General features: G+C 47.2%; 1 protein-coding gene across 1 annotated transcript in view; it reads left to right on the top strand.

The window, feature by feature from the left end:
- The window catches only part of Chn2 (chimerin 2), a 260,580-nt gene that overhangs the window by 211,550 nt on the left and 26,639 nt on the right, over nucleotides 1–22,391 (top strand). The window contains exon 7 of the mRNA XM_032906467.1: nucleotides 19,775–19,852. Coding sequence (XP_032762358.1) covers nucleotides 19,775–19,852 — 78 coding nt within the window. The remainder of the gene's footprint in view (nucleotides 1–19,774; nucleotides 19,853–22,391) is intronic.

The following is a 22,391-nucleotide window of genomic DNA, read 5'->3' as shown; positions in this document are numbered from 1 at the left end:
TTGCCTGGTATTGCGTTCTTTCTGTGACCTGTCCTCAAAGTGACACCACAGTCTGTGACGTGCTGCCGGACACAACTGAGACGCTTCCCCTGTGGGCAGCCAGAGGGAGACCTGGGGTGCAGCTTTCACCTGTACCCATGATGAAGATACCCCACCCGAGTGCACACCACCACTGTGATGTCGCTAAACTCTCAGTTCCAGAAAGCCGCCGAGAGCGCTGTCAGGAGCGATGGCTCAGCAGGTCAAGGCAGCTGCCACCAAGTCTGACGGCCAGGATCCTCATAGAGGGAGAGAAGAGTTGACCTCTCACCTCCACATGTGCACCCCTGCATGCCACCGCATGGTTTTGGAGATCAGAGAACAACTCGTAGCAGTCTCTCTTTCTACCACGTGGATTACGGGTTCAAACTAGATTGTCAGGCTTGGTGGCAAGCACCTTGACCCCACTGAGCCATCTTACCACCCTCCCCACCCCCCAATTGTTTTTTTTAATTTCCTGGGAGTTTAATGGGAAAACAATTCATTTTACAAAATAAATGTTCACCTACCAAAGTTTAATGTGTGATTAGGAGTTAATAAACACAATACAAACATTACTATAGTGCTAATGCTACAGCTTTAAAAAAATCATCCTATAAAATTATGGATTCTGGGCTGCAGAGATGGCTCAGCAGTTTAGAGCACTGGCTGTCCTTGCAGAGGGAACAGGTTCAGTCCCAGCACCTTCCGGGTCAGTCACAATTGGCTGTAACTCCAGTTCCGGGGTCTCTGAGGCCCTCTTCTGGCCACCATGGGCACTGCATGTGCCAGGTACCCACATACACCCCATACACATAAGATATAATTGAGTTGTTTAAATTAGAGGAGGTTTTCATAGTCTTAGAAGCTACTTAGTCATATATCACGGTTGTGGACACTCAGAAAGGTAGACATTGTTCCCAAGCCACACCCGTCTGTTCTCCAGATAGCCAGATGGGCACCTGAAGCCTGTTCTGACCTATCTGCTGTCTGTGTAGTTTTCCCCGACACTGAGAAAGTATAGGGTTCCAGTTTTCTGGCTGGGGGACAATGGTTCCTGGTCCATTTTTAGATGTCTGTTCTTTAACGTGGTTTTTCAAAGGTCAGACATCCAGGTGGGTAGAAAGGCATGAGGAGGAGCCAGGGGTACGGAACAGAGGAGGGAGGAGTCAACACAATGCATTCTGCTTGAAAGTACAGACGAAACCTAATACTGTGTTTGCTGCTTTAAAAAAAAAAACTTTAAAAATACCCAGCTGAGTCATGCCTGAAGCCAGCAAGTGACAAGCTGGGGTTGGGGAGAGGTGTCCGATGCTATATTGGCAGTTCTGGGATCCAAACAATGTGTTTTGCTCTGGAGAGAATGGAGGACAAGAACACCACACCTTGCCTGAGGATAGGGGTTCAGCCGAAGCCCGCATGAGCCTGCTCTCCTGGTTCTAGTGTACTGTCCCAGTTCAGCCTCCATTCCACGGAACAACGCACCTGCACATCAGAGCCCAGCTACTAAGCTTCAAATTACAACCAAACTTTGAGGTGTCTGAGAGGAGTGTTTGGGAGAAGGAGCCCAGTCTGCAGGTCTGAGGGTAGACTCGAAGCCGAAAGGGTTGGGATGTATCTCAGTGGTACAGCACGTTCCTAGCTCACAGGCCCCTGGTTCAGTCCCTGATACTGTAAACCGCAATAACAAATCTAACAGTATCTGTCTCGAGGACAACTCCATCTTCTCCCCGAGCACATCCCGAGTTTGTGTGGTTGTCCACTTAAAATGCTCGCCTTTTTCTCTGTCTAGCACGTGCTTGCTCCACCCAAGGCCTGTCAAATCTTTTTGAATATTTCTTCTGGCCTTGACTTTATCGAGTTCCTCCCCCATCTGCCTCCCTGAATTTATTGTGTCTTCTACCTTGTTCCCAGAACACTTTGAACCCACCTCTCCCAAGTCTGGGAGCAGGAATTGCTACATGATTACTTACTTGGCCCACTATCTTCACTCCTGCAAATATTTGCTCCTTGAAGTGAAGGCCTGAATGTTCATCATCCTTAGTTTCCTGTGCCCGCCATAGTGCCTGGTTCAAGGGGAGAGAATGTGGTTGCCAAATGACATACAGGTACCCAGGTAACAAACTATGGCCTATTTGACCTGCAAGTGTCTGTCTCTCCTCCCCCACCCTCCTTTCAGATTTCTAGGTCAGCTGCAGGCCCTACAAATCTGTTCTCACAAGCCCTCCAGGTGCTACTCCAACTGTACATGTTTGTCCAGTGGTTAGGAATGCCTCTGGCTGGAGAGCCCACGGGGAAGTATGACTGAAGCCCGGTGCTGCTCTGAAAGCAGGCTGTACAGGGTGCTCTGTGGCCTACTTCTCCCCTGGGAGTCAGAAGTTCCCAGAAGCATCACCCGATCTCCCCTACCCCCATTCCAGGCCTGCTTCTGCTTCATTCCGGCCACAGCGTACAGAAGCACGCTGGCAACTCTCTGGTGGCAGGATATTTTCCAGGATGTTTGAGACTCGCTAGCAGGTTACCCTAGTGTTCTGGGCTGCGGAGTAGCCACATAGAGCATAGAGCCCTGGCTGCAGCACTAGCAGTGGTCATCGTTTTGGGAGTGCAAGGACCCCCTCTACACTGTCGTGAATCAAGTCATACAACCATCCCCACTCCAGCCCTCCAGAAGCTAGCACAGCAGAGAGTTTCAGGTGTCTTCCAGGCAACACAAGCGTCCTAACTTCCTTGGAAGGGTCTCTTTTCTCCCTGTCACTCTCCCCACCACAACCTTCTCTGCAAGCCTCATCTCACGCATGGAAGTCAGATTGCTTCCCAGAAGAGGCTCATTCCCTGTCTCTGTAATTATACACACATGGGCCTAATTGGTTTTAATTGCACTCTGAGGTTGCTCTGGGTTATAGCAGTGTCTCTATCCTCGGAGAACTCTCTCCCTTTATTTACTGCTTAAATGTGTCAATGGGGGATCAGGAGAAGTGATCGTGAGGAAACTCTTCGTTCTGAAAGAGCAGCTTTCGAAGTGCTTGGCCAGCCTCACCCTGCAGTGCTGGGTTCAAATTCAGTGCAAGGAGAGTGAGTCAAGCCGCTGAGAAGCTGTGCAGCTCTGGAGAAGTCAAGCCAGCACTCAGGCTGCGCTGCGGCTGTGTGATGCTTAACTGTGAGGTCCTAGCCTCTGTTCTCCGCTGCACACACTGATCTACCCGAAATCTGTAAGTAAACCATAGCAACAGCATGATGTCAGTCACTCCCTTCACCAAAGGCGATTTAAGCATGTTACTATTTTGGATCTGTTAACTTTTTAAAGTCCATGCCTCTGGTGTTAAATGTTGCCAAGTCTGCAGTAATGATTCGCATTTCTCCTCGTGCCGCACTCCCCCCAGTCATAGGCTAAGACCATGTGTACTGTACAGTTAAAGCATCGTGGGTCTCTGACCGTTTTCAGGTGGTAAGGACTCTAGAACTTACTGACGCTATCTGAATGTCTAAACCGTGAGGCAAGTGGAATGACTAGATAATCGTCTCTAAGGGAATGCCACAGTGGCTCTTAGACACATGGCACCCATCGGACGATTGTCGTGTTAGCAGCCTACCTCTGTCCCCTGGAGCTCCAGTGTCCTTCCGCCACCCTGACTCTTTCCGAGGGCATCCTGTATTCCCAGTGCAGTAGTTAGCCCTTGCCAGACACCAGACATAAAGAGTTGTAGCTAAACCCTCATTTTAGAAGTTGAGAATAAAATAGGAACCAAAAACAGTCAGATGGCGGAGATCACAGCAGTGAGGATGGGAGCACGTGGAAAAGGCCGAAGGTGGCAATCGTGAGATCAAAGTGTCTATCAAATGCCCCCTCGCTGGCTTCTCAGTGTCGTACAGTCACTGCACTGTGTAGAAGATTATGCTTCTGGAGCGGAGGAGGCCCTGGGCTGGGATAAGACCAGAGGCCCTGGCTCCCTTTGCCTATCTCTTTGGCAAAGCTCTGTTTGCATTGATCCAATGACGAATATCAGGATTCCGAGGACAGATGCAATGCCCAGGGGATGAAATTCAACCAGTGCCGGCCACTGGAGCTTTGAACTTGACAGAGATTGCTTCACAAAGACGTCTCTGCTACTTCTGAATTGGATTACACTGGGCCGGGTGGAGCTGGTCTCCAGTGCCCTTTCATAATGGTTCAGGCATCCTCAGGAATCCAGTGGTACCACACATCCCTGTGCCTTGCCAGGCGCCCCAAGAGACTGGAGTTAGCCTCTTCTGGGCTTACAGGTCCCTACAGATTTATCTGTCTATTGGCTGCCTGACTGATGCTCTAATCGTTAGAGCCTAATGTCCTTCTCGAGGTGTAGACATTTATCTCACTCCATTCCTGTGTGCCACTGATACTCTTTCGTTCCCCTGTCTTCTCCACTGGTTCCCTGTGTCGTTTGGAGGTTTCATTTCCCACAGAAAGGTGAGTATAGCTGCAAGGAAATCAGAGCAAGGTCACGCCCCCTAGCCCTTTGAGGTTTCCGCAGCTCGCTTTCCCAGCGCGTGAGACCTCTGGAAGACAGACAGAGGCACCAATTGTCTCCAGACACAGCACATCTGGCAGATGGTGTCATGGGGAAGAGAACTAAAGCTACCAGTGTGCAGTCAGTCAGCTCCACAGCACAGACCCCCCCGGGATTGCTACTGAGACAGGAGTATACAACCAGACCTGTGGGACATTAGCTTTCAGCCCGTGTCTCATTAATTCCCCTACCTGTGTGCTTTGCTCAGATATCTACACAAGCAAGAGGGAATCTGCTACAAACCCACAAGTGATGGAGAAGCCTCTAGAAACATCCATGTCCTATCATTAGAAACCTGGGACTAAAGAGGCATCAAAAAGAATAGGCTGAGGAGGACAGAGAAGAGGAACAGGAAACAGGAAGGGGAGCCCGAAACCCTGTAGAATACCGTCAGCATGCCACAGGTAGACTCCTGTCTTCCTGGCCCTCCTCTGTCAATAAAGCATGTCACTCACAGTTGTTCTCATCCCAGACCAGTGACCCCAGTCTGGGTTCCATGGGAGCAAGTTTCCCTTAGCAAACGTATACTGGCATCATCTGAGAATTCTTAAGCAGTATGGATGCATGTTGGCATATGATCATCATTATATAGCGATGGGTTTCATAAAGGCATTCGTCCAAGTACATCATGTACTCCAACTAGATTCACCCCTCCCCCCACGTCAAGTGTTCTAAAGCTTCCTGAGTAATTCTGATGAATGTCTGGGAACCACTGCATTATTAGCTAAGTAAATCCCCACCTACACGCAAAAGAGATCTTGGCAACAGGTCTGGCTTCCTCCGGAGTGAGGAATGCATCAGACTTGATAAAATTAGAAATATGGGTACAAGCTCAGGACCAGGCAGGAGTCCCGAGCACACACAGTATGGTGTCCCTGTGCCTATGCCTTCCTGTGTCGTATCCAGCTGGACCCGACAGATGTTCCTCACTTCCCTTCCATTGGCAAAGCACCTTGTGGGTTCTGTGCGCAGCTTCCAGTCTTCATGCTCGGACTTTCTGTCTCCCAGACACCATACAGGTGGGGATGTTTCCCAGATGCAGAGGGGGGAAATGATCTTAAAAGTTAAGGGCTTTTGCAAGCACAGTGCTGGAGGCTGTAAGGACTCAGGCAGTGGTGGTGGTTGTGGGGATGCCCTTTTCCTGTAAAGCAAAATGCATGCACACTTGGGACTGCATTATTAACTGTACACGAATCGCGTAAAAGCTACAGGTATGGGCTCATGGGCCAGCCCACTTCAATCCCCATTGAGCAGGTTTCCCTCCTTAGCTCCAGCTTTCTCTTCTCCCATGTCTACGGGCTGGATGGTGAACAAACTGAGGTGGTCTGTTGAAGGAGTGTGTCGTTGAAAGGTATGAAGCCCTGGATTAAGGTTTCAAGGCTCTGTGCGTACAGATGAGTGCTCCGCCATTGCTGAGCCATTACTCTCCCACCACAGACGTGGTCCACTGGGATCGTCTGTCACCGGAGTACCGCTTAGGGATGGACTTGGAAAATGTTTCTCAGCTTGACCTCCTGACCAGCTTTATCCTCTCACACCTTAGAGATGTACGTGTTGGCCTAATTAACTGGAGGGATCACATTAGGCAGGATGTTTATTTTCAACATGAATAGAAATTATCATCCTGGCTTTGGCCCTGCCAGGCTGTGCCGAGTTGGGGCCTGAGTTGTGTGTCTTCTGGGGCAGCACGGCGAAGGCCAGCTTGAGGTTTCTCAAAGCTGTCAAGTGTGTGAGAAGTTGTTGCTGGCCTCGCTTTCTCCGGGGATATGGGTCATAACGGGGAGCTGGAGGAGAACCTGTAATCCAAATGTTACTGTGTGTTTCTCTCTTCAAGGTCAGTAAGGATTTTCTCAAAAGTCATCTTGGCCTCAGAACTTGTTGTTAAGCAACAGCATTTCTTCGGCGTGTCTTCTTCGGGCAAAACCAATCCCTTACCATTAAAGGAAGCCAAAGGCTGACAAAGGCACGGGGCAGGGCCATGTGCTTGATGAAGCAGAAAGATACTGGGCTGGGGTTCTAGAAGTCCTGATCGGTGGCACTACTTTGCTCCTGACTTGCTTGAAAACCTCGGGCATTCCACTCCACCTTCTATCTGTAAGACGAAAGGATAGCATATATAGCCACTTGCCAGGAACAGGGGTCAGGCTTACCCCATTGTGTTAGCGCATGTTATGGGTTAACTTCTTCCCTTTGTGCTAATGAATCAATGAGGATGGTTTGGTCCTGTTTTCCTGTCCTTAACCAGAGCCATTTTCATCCCTTGCTGTTCCTGACTAGTCATAACTTGCCGGGATAGAAACATTTAAACTCTCTGTCAATGGTATGTTTCTGAAGAATCAGCTCTTAGTTTACTAAGTCCTTCGCCCAGAAGTCTTTCTTGGCTCTGATGCATGCAGGCAAGTTAAACATATGGGATATGATAAATACATTAGGAATATGATAAAGAACACGACAGCCTCGTGGGGCTCAGCCTCAAGTGAAGCCAAGTGAAAGTCACGTGCACCCAGAAGGGCTTGTGCTGAAAGGGACATGGACGGGAAGGCTTCTTGAAGGGTATGGTGGGAAGTCAGGAGAGGGTAAAGGTGACTAGGGACAGACAAGGTCAAAGTGCAATATGAGACAAGATAGTAGTGTACTCTGAGAATTTCAAGGTTACAGTTGTGGTCCCTTCTTACTAGGGCTTCATGTGTATACACATATAGACCCAAATTTTAAGCTATACTGAGGTGAATTATTTATTTTCTGGATATATATCAGCTGTGAAGATTAGCCAAAAACTAAGAAATAAGTCCTAAAAAGAAGAACCTCCATGTTTGGAGCATCCTAGTGATGAATAGTAATGCCCTGTGCATATTAAAACGCCTAGGCTCCAGACATTTTTGCTAGTCTATGAGCTATCATTAGTGAGGGCAAGGGCTGGATATAATGGCTGTCCAGAGACCAGTACAGAGCCTCACATGTTGGTTGATTTGTCTGTAGACTTATCTGTTGGCTAGCTAAGTGGGTGGGTAGATGCATGGATGGGAGAGACTAGGTGGCTACAAAGCGTCTATAGAAGTATCTAGTCTATACCTATAATAGACTTTATAATATATAATAATGGAATATATATATATATATTCCTGTTGTCCTAGAGCATAAAAATAATTTATATAATCTGAAATATCAGAGCCTCCAGTCAGTTAAACTATTTTCATACTGTATGTAGAACAGTATTTTTCTCATAATAGAATAAAGCTAAACCATTGTGTATGCTTCATCTACACAGAAAAAAATAAAATAAAACTACATTCTACATAAAGTTTCTACTGTCAGTAACATGATACACATTAACCCTGTTTTTAAAAAAGCCATTCATTTGGCATATATCACATAAACAGGAGGGCTCATCCTCAAGGACACTAGCTTTTAATATTGAAGTAGAAAGGATTCACAACAGAACCTACCTCAAATATCATTGCTAAACAACAAACCATAGTATAAAAGAAAAATACCCATTGTTACATGTTCTGTGTAACCTAGACTACACAGAACCCCTCCTACCAATGACCCCAAGTTCTGGGAATACAAGTACACCCACCACACCCATACACACACTTTGTTAATCCCATCTGAATTCATCATCCTTTGGGTACCACTCAGTATATACTACTATTTTGCCTTGTGTGAGAAATGTGTTCTTTTTCCTCCCTTCATGCCTATAGCACGCTGCCATCAGAACTGTAAGAAGACTCTCCTTTGCTGAGCGGGGGCTCATCTTGAATCATGCTGATCCTGAGAGGGGAGCCTAGGCATCAGCTGGGCCAGTAGGGGGATCTTCCAGATGAGATAACAGAACCCAAGTTGGGAGACCAGGCAAAGCAGTAGAGTTTGGCATAACAGACAGCAACCAGGTATTTGTGTCCCAAACAGCAGCAGGCACCAAGCTCCCACCACCTACAACTCCCCTCTGAGTCTTGGTCTTTGGACACAGGACTTTGGACTCAGGACATTGGTTTTCTGGACAGACTCAGAGCTAGGGAAGAAAGGACAGTGGCTTCAGATCTTTAAGATGTAGCTTTCGGAGATAAAGACTTCTATGAGAGACTATTTCTTAGCCCTGTCAAGGGGAGGGATGTGAAAATGAGGTGTGTGGGTGCCAGGCCCTTGAGGCAGTGCCCAGAGATCTTGGGGCTTTAGACTCACTGGCACCAGGACACTGACAAGGTCACAATCTGGAATGTTGTATTCAGATGACACCCTGGGCTTTGTCCAACAAGACAACATGGCAAGTCAGCAGGGCCCACGAGATCCAGAAGGAGCCTGACTTAGCAACCTGCCCATTACTGTGATAAAACACCATGACCAAAGCAGCTTGTGGAGGAGAGGGTATATTTCAGCTTCACTTCCATCTCACACTCCGTCACTGAGGGAAGACAGTTCAGGAACTCAAATAGGGCAGGAATCAGGAGGCAGAAACTGAACAGAGGCCATGGAGGAGTGCTGCTTACTGGCTTGCACTCGACGGCTTGCTCAACCTGCTCTCTTATAGACTCTAGGACCACCTGCCCAGGGCTGTCACCACCCACAATGGGCCATGCCCTCCTCCATCAATCACTAAGAGATACTCCCAAAGTGCCCCCAACAGGATTTTCTTGCAGGTCAAATCTGGCAGGACTGGTTTCTCAATTAAAGGCCTTTCTTCCCAAATGACTCATCTTATGACAAATTGACAGAAAACTAGCTAGCACAGTGCCCAAGTTCTTCTGGAGCACAACCTGGCATGGACTAGCACTGGTGATACACCCTGCCTGGGACTAACAGGACTGGAGGGCTGTGATCTATGGCGATAATTCTGTCAGGGACCTACTTTGGTGGTGTACATGGAACCTTGAGAAAATGAGGCACAAAGAGATGAGACACTTGGTACAATTTCTCCACCAGGGGAGTAAAAGCTGAGGCTGAAATCACGATCCGGTCAGCCTAGCTTCAGTCTCTGCTGCTAACAAGAAAATCTTAGCAAAGGAGCCCTTCACTAGTTCAGAGTTTACAACATCTCAGTCACAACTGCTTCTACTCTGCATGTGTGTGTGTGTGCATGTGGGTGCGTATATGTGAGTATGTGTGTGGTGTGTGTGTGTGTGATGTGTGTGTGCACGTGTGTGTATGTGAGTGTGTGAGCATGTTCATGTGCGTGCAAGTGCATGTGTGTGTGTGTGTGTGTGTAGGTCAAAGGACAACCTTGGGTGTCAGCCCTGGCTTTCTACTCTCAGACAGGCCTCTTTTTTGATGCTCACCACTGTATAGTCCAGGCTAGCTGACCTTCAAGCTTTTATGAATTCTCCCCTCTCTGCCTCTTATTCCATGAGAGCACTGAGATTACAGGTGTGTGCTGCACACCTGATTGTATGTGGGTTCTTTGGACTCACACTAGTATCCTCCACTTTGCACTGTAGGCTGTTACCAAGCAGCTACTGAGCATCTCCTAGCCCGTAAGACCTTGGTTTCTCCGTAGTGCTAGTGGCTAACACATCACCTGCTGTCTTTACCCTCTGTTCACTGACAACCCTCTCCCTTGTTCACTTGCCTAACTCTGTGCTTGATAAACTACTTTCTAAAGTGGCTACTTTAGAAAGATTGGCCGAAGAAGAGAAGGGACAAGATATGTTTTTGCAGTTTATCCAAGAATAGTTTTCTTGCCTTAAAAAAAGGGCCAAGGTCAAAATAACGTGTAGTCCTTTCAGAATGAGCTGTCTTGCCCTGGAAGCATCGGCCTTGTATGTTGGTGTGACACGTGCTCTTCCCAGAGCAGCCACGGCAGTGGCTATGCAACATTACCACATTCTGACTCCCCTGGGGGAAAAGACGGGACAAGCAAGGCCACAGACCTGGTGTTATGCTGCTTTTACCAAATAGTAGAGTCTGAAAATCCCAGTCTCCACCCACTACAGAGGCCAGAGTGAGCTGAAATTCTACATGGAATGCACAAGTCTCTGTGTGCAGCTCAGAATACTGAGTCCTCTGTAGTGGGTGAGGCTGGGCTGTGCAGCTGGGAGTGGCATCAAAGGCTGTTTTGTTTGGGTGATTGTTCACTGTACAAAGCACAGTGGGGATCGGAGATGCTTTTATTTGTGACAAAATGAAAAACTATTTAACAAGCATCTCTGTCATTCGAATCTGGGACAGTACACACACACACACAGAAACCAGTGGGTTACCTTCCATGTTTTTCCCCTGTAGACAAAGACAGACAGACTCCACCTGCAGAGCAAAGAGCATGTTCTGTTGAACACCCAGAGCTCTGTCAGACACATCTGTAGTGGTGCTCTGAAAATTGCAGTTCCTTAGCCACCAAAAAAAAAAAAAAAAAAAAAAAAAAAAAAAAGAAAAGAAAAGAAAGAAAAGAAAAAAATGCAATTTGGTAATTGTATAGCTTACCAGAAGAAATTTATCTGGCTCAACTAAGTCACAGTGACAGGGAGGGAGCAAGAATCAGAGGACACCTGGGTTCTACTTTGTAATAAAACCCAAAAGGCAATCAGTCTTTTGGCCAGCAGTGAGGAGTCATGTGACAACACAAACCTACAAAGCGGAGGAGACAAATATGTAACATGAGGAGGACAGAGAACAAGGGGACAACAGCAGCTGGGCCTGCTTGGCAGCTGCTCCCCCTCGGACTACACATGGTTGGCTTGTAGTTTAGCTTTTGCATCATCGTCCCTAACGGTTTGTGACACGCCTTTGAGGAGCTTCAGTGGCAGTATTCCATTTCCCTAAGACAACCTGCCGTACTTCAGTAGGCTCGGTGCTGGAGACATTTGGCTAAGATGATTAAAGATCTCCTTCAAGGATAGGCGCTGATATAAAGGGCATTGCTTTCCACCCAACTGCTCCCCAAGTCAACTGTCCACTGAAATGTGTGAGCTGTTGAGTGTACTCTTGTGCTTTGTCCGCAGTGTGGAGTATCCTTGTTCCCTCATCAAAATGTCTAGGTAACATCAATTGTTAGCCAACATCTCTGACACTGGTCATAGCTGGACAGCTCATGTAGAAGAGACATCAACTGCAGCGTTGTATCAGCCATCCAACCGCTATCCGCGGCTGTGAGGTTCTCTGGCCTGTGAGAAGTCTGCATGGCCCTGCCTGGTGATGAATGCTGTGCTCAGTAAAGTGAAGCAACTTCTAGGAGGGGGTTGAAACCCTTCCTTGGGTGCTTGTGTTTCCAAATTGATCCTAGAGGACAATCAGGGTAGCACCTGGGCCTTTGCTCTCAGAGCCAAGGTCTCACTGCCTGGGACCACAAGCCACAGGGCTGGAGACCAGCAGCAGCTCCAGGTCTGAGCTGAGTCAGGTATGAAACCAGACGCTTTGATGCTCGCATCAGAATCGGTATCGTTGAGCTTCAGCTAGGGCACAGGTGAGAAGGGTGCAGGTGCCTACCTCAGCCTCTTGTTCTTCCACAGTTGTGGGATCAATGTGGGATCAATCTAGCGACTTGGTTGACTTTGATGTCTCCCTCCTCTTTCAGACATAAAATCCACAAGTGAGGAAGCAAGTTGAACAGCCCAGGCAGCTCTTGGGAAGAACAAGAAGGGTTTCCTTCACAGTAGGAGAGAGAGCGCTCAGGGTCCATAGGATCAAGCAATCGGGATTAGTAGTGTTGAGGAAAGAAAAAGCACACTTTGATTCTTGCTCAACAATTTAGGCTGATTTCATTCAGGATCTCTGCTTTTTCACTTGCCCACAGGAACTGGAACTTAACCTTAAAACTCCACATCCAAAATCATCACAGAAATCCCCGAATCTGAAGTCCCTCAACATATAGAAGTCCCCATAGCTTCCGGATAATACCTGTATTGTATATAGAAATCACCTCTAGTAAGGGTACATTGTTATATTCTCTTTATAGCCATGAAAGGTGTAAAAGATTGCTCCACAGAGAGTGAAAACCAACCAAACACACCTCAGGGGCTTCGGCCTGGGCATTTCCTCTGGGGATGAATGATGGCAGCACATTGCTAAGTGTTCTGGGACCTAGGCAAGCAAGAGATAGCTCTTGGTTGCTGTGACAAAGTACTTAAGATGAAAAGATCATTTATGCTCAGTTGCTGAGACCTTGGTCTCTGGTTACATTGTTTCCAGACCAGTCCTGTGGCAGAGCAAAGCTGCTCACGTGGGAGTCAGGATGCAAAGAGAGAGGGAAGAAGCCAGGTCCTAATGTCCCCTTCAGGGACACAACCCCAGAAACCCAACTCTCTCCCCCTGACCATAGGCCTTCAGCACACTCAGTTACAGCAATGAGATTCATGGGTTAGAGCTTTGAGGGCGTGGGCTGCCTTGTGTTCCATGTGAAGCAACAGTGTACAGGGTACAGAGCGTGCTGCCTCTTTATAGAGTCAGAAGTCATCTTGATACAAGGTGGTGAACTGAAACCACTGCTGAAAAGTGAGTGTATTCAGTTTTCACAAAATACAGCCTTCTTGGGGGCCACGCCAGGGCCCGCAGCCTGCTGGAGTAGAGTCCATAGATGGACCACGGGTTGTTTTCACGTTACATTTCTAAGTATTAGGGAAAGAGCTCTCGGGAAAGGAGAGGAGAAATTAGTCCTGGTGTCAGTAGATTGCTCATCTGTAACACTAGGAATGCAGGGATTTCCATGGGAAAGGTCATCAAGGTTCATGAGCCTCACTCCAAGGACATACAGACCTCACAGCAGAGGCCAGGTCTTTCTGGCCTACAAAGTGAGGATAACGACATCAGTTCTATCTTGATAAGAAGAAAGACATCAAAATTAGATGGATGATAAGTAGATGAGAGAAAGAGAGAGAGAGAGAGAGAGAGAGAGAGAATAAATAGATCTATATTTAGTACTTCCAAGATACAGAATGACATTACTCAAGCCCCAAACCTACTTAGTCTTATTCCTTAGACCTCCTGACTCTGGGCCTGACCTACACAAGGTCCCCACCCCCATTTCCAGTGCTTCCTTTTTACAATGACAGTAATTAGACACAACAATCCAGAAGAAACCCCAAAGATCCCAGATCCTGGATTTTATATCGGTGTTTGAAAGTGACGGTCATAAGCCTCCATGCAGTCTCCTCACCTTCAGAGAGTTTGTCTGTGAACATCGGTATGAGTAAGATGCAGTGGGGCACTGGGTAAGTTGCAGCGAGGACCTTCTTGGTGGCCGGTGACCTGACATGGCCTTTAATTGTGATGGAGAGTATGCGGAGAGGCTGAGCTCACAAAGCCAGCCGGCTTGGGGGGTGCTCATGATTTATAACTTCAAAACCACACTGCTAGGTGTATGGTTGGTTATCAGTCCTCCAGGTAACATCAGGGAAGTGGTGAGAGGAAAGGCTGGGCAGGTGGCAGGGGCCAGACCACCCCTGTAAGAAACTATGGTATGGATTTTTGCTTTTTCTCTTAAGGGTCCATAGAGGTTTCCAGGAAGGGGATGAGATGGAGGGACACACGTAGAAACATGATATTTAAAAAATGTTGACTCCTTTGGAGAGGAACCATTTCTTCAATAGCAATGTTTTTATCCTTTCGTGTTTTCTAATAGTCGGCATAAGCTGAAGCACTAGAGACACATGTGAGTGAGGGCTCGCAATTCTAGAAGCGCATTGTTCTCCCTGGGAGATGCCTAAGGCACTGGGCTCTCTCTTCAGAAAGCAGGGTATGATCATTCTGAGGGGGAGCCTTGAGAAGGTGTCGGGGGGCTATGTTTACCTGTCCTCCATGTGGTTCTTATTAGATAAGCCCACACGCTGAGTGAAAAGCATAAGTCAGGGGTCCCAGAGCCGGCCACACCAGCATGGTCTGGGGGAGCTAGGGATGCAGATTCCCAGGCCTGGCATTCTTAAAAGTGAACCAGAAAGTGTACCAAGGTATCAGAGTGTGTGACTAACTCTCCCAGGGAACTCTATAGCTGTGAGGAGCACTGTGAGTTTCAGACAGGAGAATTAGGACTTGGATCTCTTTCTGGATCTTGTTCAATAGCTCTGTGGTAAGGGACCACATTCATTTCTTCTCCCTCTCCGCAAAAGAAAGTTTTAGAATGAACGTCAAGTGTAGTTCAGATACAAAGGGCTTACCATGTATTCACATGACTAACAGACATACAATATAGTAAAAATATTGTTATTTAATAGAACTAAACTGTAATTATAGAAAATGCTAAAATATAGAAGAAACTAGAGGCCTGGGACAATTCTTCACTGAGAGATACTGTTGCTTATCCATTTTTTTTTGGGGGGGGGTCCCTTTCATTTACTAAAATGAGAAACATGCCTGCCTCTGGTTCAGCAGACTGTGTCTCCCCTAATAATCTTTGAGGGTGGATCCTCTCTCCTGAGGTGACTCTGACCTCTTTGGTTAGTGTGTTTGTCATAACACATTACATGGGTAGATCCCCTCACCTGAGGTGACTCTGACCTCTGTGGTTAGTGTGTAATAACACATTACCTGTTATATAATGTTGCTTTTACCATTGTTTATTTACCTTTTCACTATATTGAATGTTTTAGCATATTTTCTTTTTTCAATATTGCTTTGGTTAATCTCTCTCTATTTGTCTCTGTTTCTCTCCCTTTTTCTCTCTCTTTCTGTGCCTCTGCGCGCACACACACACACACACACACACACACATACACATGCACACATACACATCATACACATGCATACATACACATGCACACATACGCATGCACACATACACACATACACATGTACACATACATACACAACACACACACACACACGCACACACACACACACACACACATGTCTATTTAAATCTTTGTCTTTAGAACTGCCTAAGAGAATTCTGGAAATAGAATCACTGGTTCCATTCAAACCTTTAATAAGGTCATCCACCATTTTCCCCCAGACATACTCTAATTACCACAAACACCAGTAAGATACTACGGACCTCACCTTGTGTTTCCTGGCCAGCATGTGTAATCTGGAGCTTCATTTCCAGCACTGCTCAGAGGCAGCAAGAGCAGTAGAGTCAGACTAGTGATTGTGGACAGATGTAGCTTGGGTTGTAAAGGAGTCTCGGACACTAGCAAAGAAGTGTAAAGGGCCCAGGAGTACACCCGTTGGGGCTGGAGACAAGGGACCAATGGGCGCTCTTCATCAGGCCTCTTTAAAATGCATCACCAGGACACAGTTGGGGTCTGTAGGAAAATAATAAGCCAATGGTAATCAGAAATCTTCAGGTAAGGCAGAAAGAAGCTCATGGCTGCTGGAGACTGAGAGGTGGGTTAGTCAGAAGTAAGTGGGGAAGCAGCCAGTGATCTCATAAACTTCTAAGGTCCTCACTTTCTCTGCAAAGCTGAGCACCCCAAATGACTGGTCCCCACATTGTTTTAGCTGCTTACCCATCCTCTCTTCTTCATCTGACAACATCCCTTTGCTTCCTTGTTACTGGACACCTGCCTAGATGCAAGATCCTGAACATGGAGAAAAAGAACAGAATCTAAACATGGGATTCCAGCCCTCATTATAGGTGTGTGTGTGTGTGTGTGTGTGTGTGTGTGTGTGTGTGTGTGTGTGTATGTATGTATGTATGTATCGAGCATATTTGTCACGTATTTATAGCTGCACTTCATTGCCTAAGATAGAAGTTTCTTCTAAGAGGGCATGGGGAGGGCAAAAGCCCCTCCATACCATATGCCAGTCTGCTTATGCTAAAGCGGTCAAATGGTAAATCTTTGTTATATGTATTTAATACAATAAAAAGTAAAATTTCCGTCTTTGGTGGAAGGGGAAGCCTAGATTTCCTTAGGTATAACAGACTGCCCACCTGCCAGATGTGAGACCTTGGGATTTAAGCTCATTGTTTCCGTGTCTGTAGACTGGAAGGAACAGTGCTGCACTGTAGGCTCATAAATCTGTAGTGAATTCAAACATGAAATGTATCTAGCACAGGACCTGGCATTTAACTGTTTATGGTATTAACTATTAATGTAAGCCAGGCAAGCCCCACAGGAGGCAGGCCGGGCAGTATTCAGCAAAGTCCTTCAGGGAACAGAACACAGTGGGGGTTTCTTCAGGCATCCAGTAGAGAACACAGCTTATGCCACACAGCACAGCCCCTCAGGACAAAGACTGAGCTGGCCCAAATGTCAGCATTCCAGGGAGAAACCCAGGTTTGAGTAGAGCATACCGAGAAAGCGCCTGGTCTCTGTGTGGGCAAGAGTACATGGGGAGATTTGTGTCAGCATCCAGTGTGTGTTGAGGACAGTGCCTTGGAGGATGTAAAGGCTGAGGAGCTTCCTGTGATGTGCAGAGAAAGAGCCCTGTGGGGTTTTGGGGGTGGGGGATGCCAGGAGGGTTCAAGGAGATTCTTGTAAGCATTTGTCTGTAGTAAGAGGGTGACTGGGTTGTCTCTGAAGCCGCCATTCTCCTGGGAAGCTGCTGCTCCCTGAAAAGAGGGCTCACAGAAGGACTGTGTGTGGTGCCTGTCTGCGGCTGAAGGCATCCTGTGTTTGGGTAAAGGCTCTGGAAACTGTCTGAAGAAGAAGAAGTCACTGTCATGAATAGAAATAAAAAAATGCTGGTTACAAGTAATGACACCCACACAAGAGAACAAATTAAGTCTTATATTCAAGCAGCAGTACACCACAGGGAGGAGGAGATGCTCTTCTGCCCACTTACCATATAAAGGGTTATTTAATCTGATCCTCACGTGGTTTAATCAGACACACTTTGCCTGTCCCACACTGAAGAACTAGCTCTTGCACCCAAAGGTCTCGGTTCATTTCCTAGCAATGGAGGTTTGAGAAAAGATCTTTGTCTTTAGCCTCCAAGTGTTTCCCTTGCCTGGAAACACTTGTAAGGTATACCAAAGCTACATTCAGCTCCTTTGGGGACAAGTGAACTTTAGGACCAGATCAAGGAAAGGAGCCATTAGGAGAGAACAGTCTTGGGTGGTCCTGGCCCTCAGTAGCTGGGTAGATGGGCAGTGACTGTCTTAAAATGAATGTGAGATCATGCGGGACATGGTGTCCCCCCTTTCTCTAGACTCCGGCTTCCTCCATGCCCCATGGCTTTATTTGTCTCTGGCTGCTGTAACAAGGAATTCCATTAGAGACTTGCAGGGAGAGCCAAAGGTGACCAGGGCACAGGGGCATTTCCTGAGTTCTTGGTCTAATGGAGGTCAGAGCGGTCACTGATCCCTCTAATACAAGGCAGTGATAAATACAGTGCAGAATGGGACCTCGGAAAGCAGATGGCTCCTCCAGTGGGAGGTCCAGGAGTTAGAGGCTTTGAGTTAGAATTGAACGTTGGCGTGTTTAAGTATGGTAAGACTCTCAAGGAGAGCACAAGCTACCACACGGAGAAGCTGAATATGCCGGAGAAGAGATTTTTCTAGGACCTGTGGGGGAAGAGGAGATGAGCTGTAAAAGCTCACAATGCCAGCACATGCTTCAGCGTGGAGAAGCCCGGCTTTTTCTGAACACAGGGAAGGGAAGGCAGGGAGTGTCGAGCAGCTGTGCTGATCACAGTAACTGGGAGAATGATAGGAAGAGGCAGAGTTAGCATCTGAGGTAGAGTATTTGGGGATGTGGATACAAGACAAGGCAGAGTACCATATCCCAGAGCTCAGGGGCTGCAAGCTTTCCACTCTCACCTTGATTCTGCTACTGACGTGAGATGTGTGTCCTTCAGCAAATTGTTACCTCTCGGCGCCTCAGTATTTTTGTCCAGAAAATGGGCATATATACCTCAGCCCTCATATCCATATGCTGGAGATTAAATGAGTAAATGAACCTAAAGTTCCTGTGTGTGACAAAAACATCGGCTGCTGTTTCAGTTACAAGGCAGCCAGGTGAAATGGGAGAATGGACTCCTGAACCAAGCTGAAATGATGGGGCGCAGAAGCAGAGACTCACACAGGGAAAGGACTGGTCTCATGAATCGCCACAGGGCAGCTCGGAGGGGCCCTGCTGTGACCCCAGGCCAGGTCTCATGCTACACAGGATAAAATTCTAGAATCATCCATTGTTCTTCTCCTCTAGCTATCCACATTCTCCTGGCTTTCTAGCTCCTAAAGTATTGATTCTACTGTCTGTCTGGCATTATCTGCATTACAGAATTCCCATGACATCACAATCCCTCACTTCTACTGATGGAGAGACCTGGTACTAAAACTGGGATTCCAAAGGAGGCCATCAAAAGCTTTTAAAAGCAAAAAGGGTGTTAAGGTGACCTGGGGCGCTAACAAAATGCTCACCTGAGATGCTTTGTCTTAAAGAAAAACAAGTGATGTTTGTGTTTTAGTAGAGGGCATTTAGTAACGTTGTGGTGTTTCTGCAGAAGAATCCTGCAGCGTGGCAGCCTGCTTCTCACCTTCTCACCTCGGAGTTGGCTGAACCCAGAACCAAATGCTTTGCACGTCTCCCGTCAACTGCTTGGACTCAGTCTGTTGCACTTCGATAAATGTATAAGACTAAAGATAAGGTTTTCTAGTACCAGACAGCTTTTATAAAATAGATGTGACTTGATCACTTTAAGATTAAAAAATCACCTGGGTTTAAAGGTATAGTCTGCTGGAAGTCAGCTCAGAATGAGGTTCATAAGCCCGGAATAAATGGACACAGCTTTCACTTTGAACATCGACCGTGTGTGTGTGTGTGTGTGTGTGTGTGTGTGTGTGTGTGTGTGTGTGTGTGTGCGTGCCTGTGTGTCTGTCTGTGTCTGTGTATCTGTGCATGCTGCACACATTGCTGCCTCTCTGGATCCCCTGCCTCCCTGGATCCCCTGTGCTGACTGGATATTCTGGGAGTTGCTATATATGAATGTGTGCTATTGTTCCAGGCACATGCCAGCCTTAAGAAACAGCACAAAGCAGGCCCATCCCTCTTCAGCCAGAGCCCCCTCCATCACTCAAACAGTCCCTTCCAGGTCACATGCCTCTCAGACCTCTACAGACAGAGCACAGCTGCCTCAAGTCTGCTGCCCAACATTAGCGGCAGTCCCAAAACTCCGCTGGCTGAGGAGAGCTTGCTTCCACAGGAGACACCCAGAAGAGCTGAGATCCAAGTGCTATGTTCTCTCAGGAATTGTGGCTGGAAAATGAGAGAAAATGCACTGTGGTTCGGAAGTCCAAGCCCAGCAGGAAGCGCCAAGAGCTGTTGGCCATTGCATTTGGGGTGAAGGTGGGACTCAAAGGTGGCTTTCTCTGGTCTCCTCTCAAGCTCTTTGCCTGTTCACAGATCTCTTCACTGGTCCGAAGAGCTGCCCTCACACACAATGACAACCACTTCAACTATGAGAAGACACACAACTTCAAGGTAAGAGTCTGCTGCGGTGAGAAGCGGGTGGCAGTGGGAAAGGATCCTTGATGACTTCCATCTGGTCATAAAGGCAGGAGGCAGCAAATTCCTTGGTTTTCCACATAACCCTGCTGCCTTGTGTCAAAGTGAAGGCTGGAGCAGCTGGCTCTGCGCTGCTGCCCTTAATACCTGCATGGGCATTGGCTTGGTTCTGGGACCCAGGCCCACTTCCTCTTTGGTCTTCCATGCCCAGTGAGAAGGAAGCAGAGGATGCCTAGTCGGTGGCTCTTAGAAGTGCTCTGCACAAAACCTAGTAGTACTTTTCCACCCCAGAGTAGGGTCACTGCAGTCCACGGAACAGTGCAAACAGTTGTCCGGCTCATGGTTGCTGTTCTGCCTTTTGTTCTCAGTGGTTCTAAGGAGCTTGTTTCTGTGTAGACAGCTGCAGATGTCGTGAGGAGAGAGTCCATTCAGTAGTTTGTGTGTGTGCTTTGAGGTCAGGGGCACCTCGCAGCCTGGATAAGCTTGACCCAGCCCTCCAGACTAAACAAAAAGATAGGGTGACCCGGTGGGAGTTTGTGGGTTTTCCCATGTACTGTCTTCATTTTAGACCAGCTCTGGATGTGAGTGATCTGCCACTAGAAAGTTAAGGCCTGTGCCTGTTGTCCTGCTATGTTGTCCAAGAAGTGTCCGTAGGGGGAAGCCAATGACAAATTAGGAGAATGGGAAGCTGCTGTGGGGAGGAAGGGCAGGACCACGTTAGAGGTTTGCCTCAGCAAATGGGTGATGATATACGAAGCTGGGGGTTTTCGGATGCAGAATTCAGGAAGAAAAGAGGCGGAGAATCAAACTGGGCCTGCCCTTCTCTGTTGATGTCTGCTTTCCTTCTGAGCCCACTGGCTGTGAGAATGAGGCTGAAAGGGAAGCATTTCTGCTGCTGCTTGGGAAGGGCCAGCTTTTCCTGGGGATACATGTACATCTATTCATTTCCATTCTGGTCTGTCTCTCTGCTTCTGGGTTTGGGGAGCAGGAAGCTCAGGTCTTCCTTTGCCTGCTGTCTTTGAAGGAAGGAAGACTTCAACCCTATGGATTTAGCCATAGGGTGGAGGGCTGTGTTCTTGGGGTATCTTCCACCTTAATATTTCTCCCATTACTGGATAGCAATGGTCTGATTTGAAGCATGAAATGTCCGTATTTGTTTCCTCCTTATGATTTTCTATTTTAACCTCTGTGATCTTTTCTTTCCTTAAGACGGTGTTTTTTTCTGACTTTTGGCAGAAACCTCTGCTTTGGGTATCCTGTGGATGCACTCCCAGGCATGACAGGATGGGTCCTGCTGGACTTGCAAATCCCTTTCCTTCCTCTCCAAAATTCTAATGACTTTGCTCTGAAGATGCAGTTTGAGTATCTTAGTATGAAATAGCTTCCTGGTGGATACATCCCATGACCTTAAAACACGTGTACATAGGTGATTGGCACTTTCAAAACCAATGCCAGCCTCTTCTGACTTAGATCTCCAAATGGGAAATTACTTTTAAGATACTTTTAAGAAAGGATGATTGAACTTTCTTCCCTAACTTTGCACCCAAGATATATTGGTAGACGAACAAAGCACTCAGTGTGCCATGGCGAGTTGGGGGGAACGACTCAAACAGAATTTATTGTGTTGACCAGGGAAGATCCATGGGACAGACAGAAACATGCCTCTCTAAGGTTCCTGCCTCACTTCTTCAGAGTGAGCGGCTGGGGCTGGGGGAGGTATTTACTGTGTTGTTACTCATTCCTTCCACCCTAGGTCCCTTACCCTCTTCCTTCCCTCAGCTGACTACAAGACTGTTGGGAAAACATTCTAAAAACAAGTCCATGCTGTAAATCCAGCTGTGGGTCTGTTAGGAGTGAGTCACTAGCTGAGGAAAGCAGGCTTCTTCCAAGGGTCCCACTAACTACTTACAATTTGGCTTTTTACCTTAATTTTACATCCGTTTTTTATTTATGTTGACTTCGAATGGATTGTAATCTGGATCTTTCTTGATTTATTATTGGAAGACAATTATGTACATGTATCATTGGGTTATTGCTAAATAACAAGAGTGCACACTTAGGTTTTTTTAATTATCAGCAAATAGCTTTGGCTTGCACCATCTGAATTCTTACCTGAGACAGGAATCTGTCAGCAGAGCCTGCCACCTCACCTCCCAACAACCCTCCTTTCCCAGTCATGTCCTTTCCTGGGGTGCAGGGGACCCTTCTTTATGGGGAATGAACAGAAACTCTCAATGCTGACCAACACTGGGAAAGTGCCCTTCTTGGATGCCCCAGAGAACATAGCATAGCTGCTACCTGCTTTTCAAACAACAATGAGTAGAAATAAAATCCAGCCAATGCAAAAGCTTCTTAGACCATACCTCACTTCATGCAGTACTTAAGTACTTTCCAAACTGCTCGCTGATGCTATATTGGTCACCCAGAGCTGGGGTTTCCTGGAGCCCCTTGCACCTAGCACACTCAAAGACAACAGCAAAATGAAGACTCCAAAATGAATGAAAATTGTCTATGG

Source organism: Rattus rattus, chromosome 6 (assembly GCF_011064425.1).
Source record: "Rattus rattus isolate New Zealand chromosome 6, Rrattus_CSIRO_v1, whole genome shotgun sequence".
NCBI classification, from domain to species: domain Eukaryota; kingdom Metazoa; phylum Chordata; class Mammalia; order Rodentia; family Muridae; genus Rattus; species Rattus rattus.
This window is presented reverse-complemented; position numbering and strand designations above follow the sequence as displayed.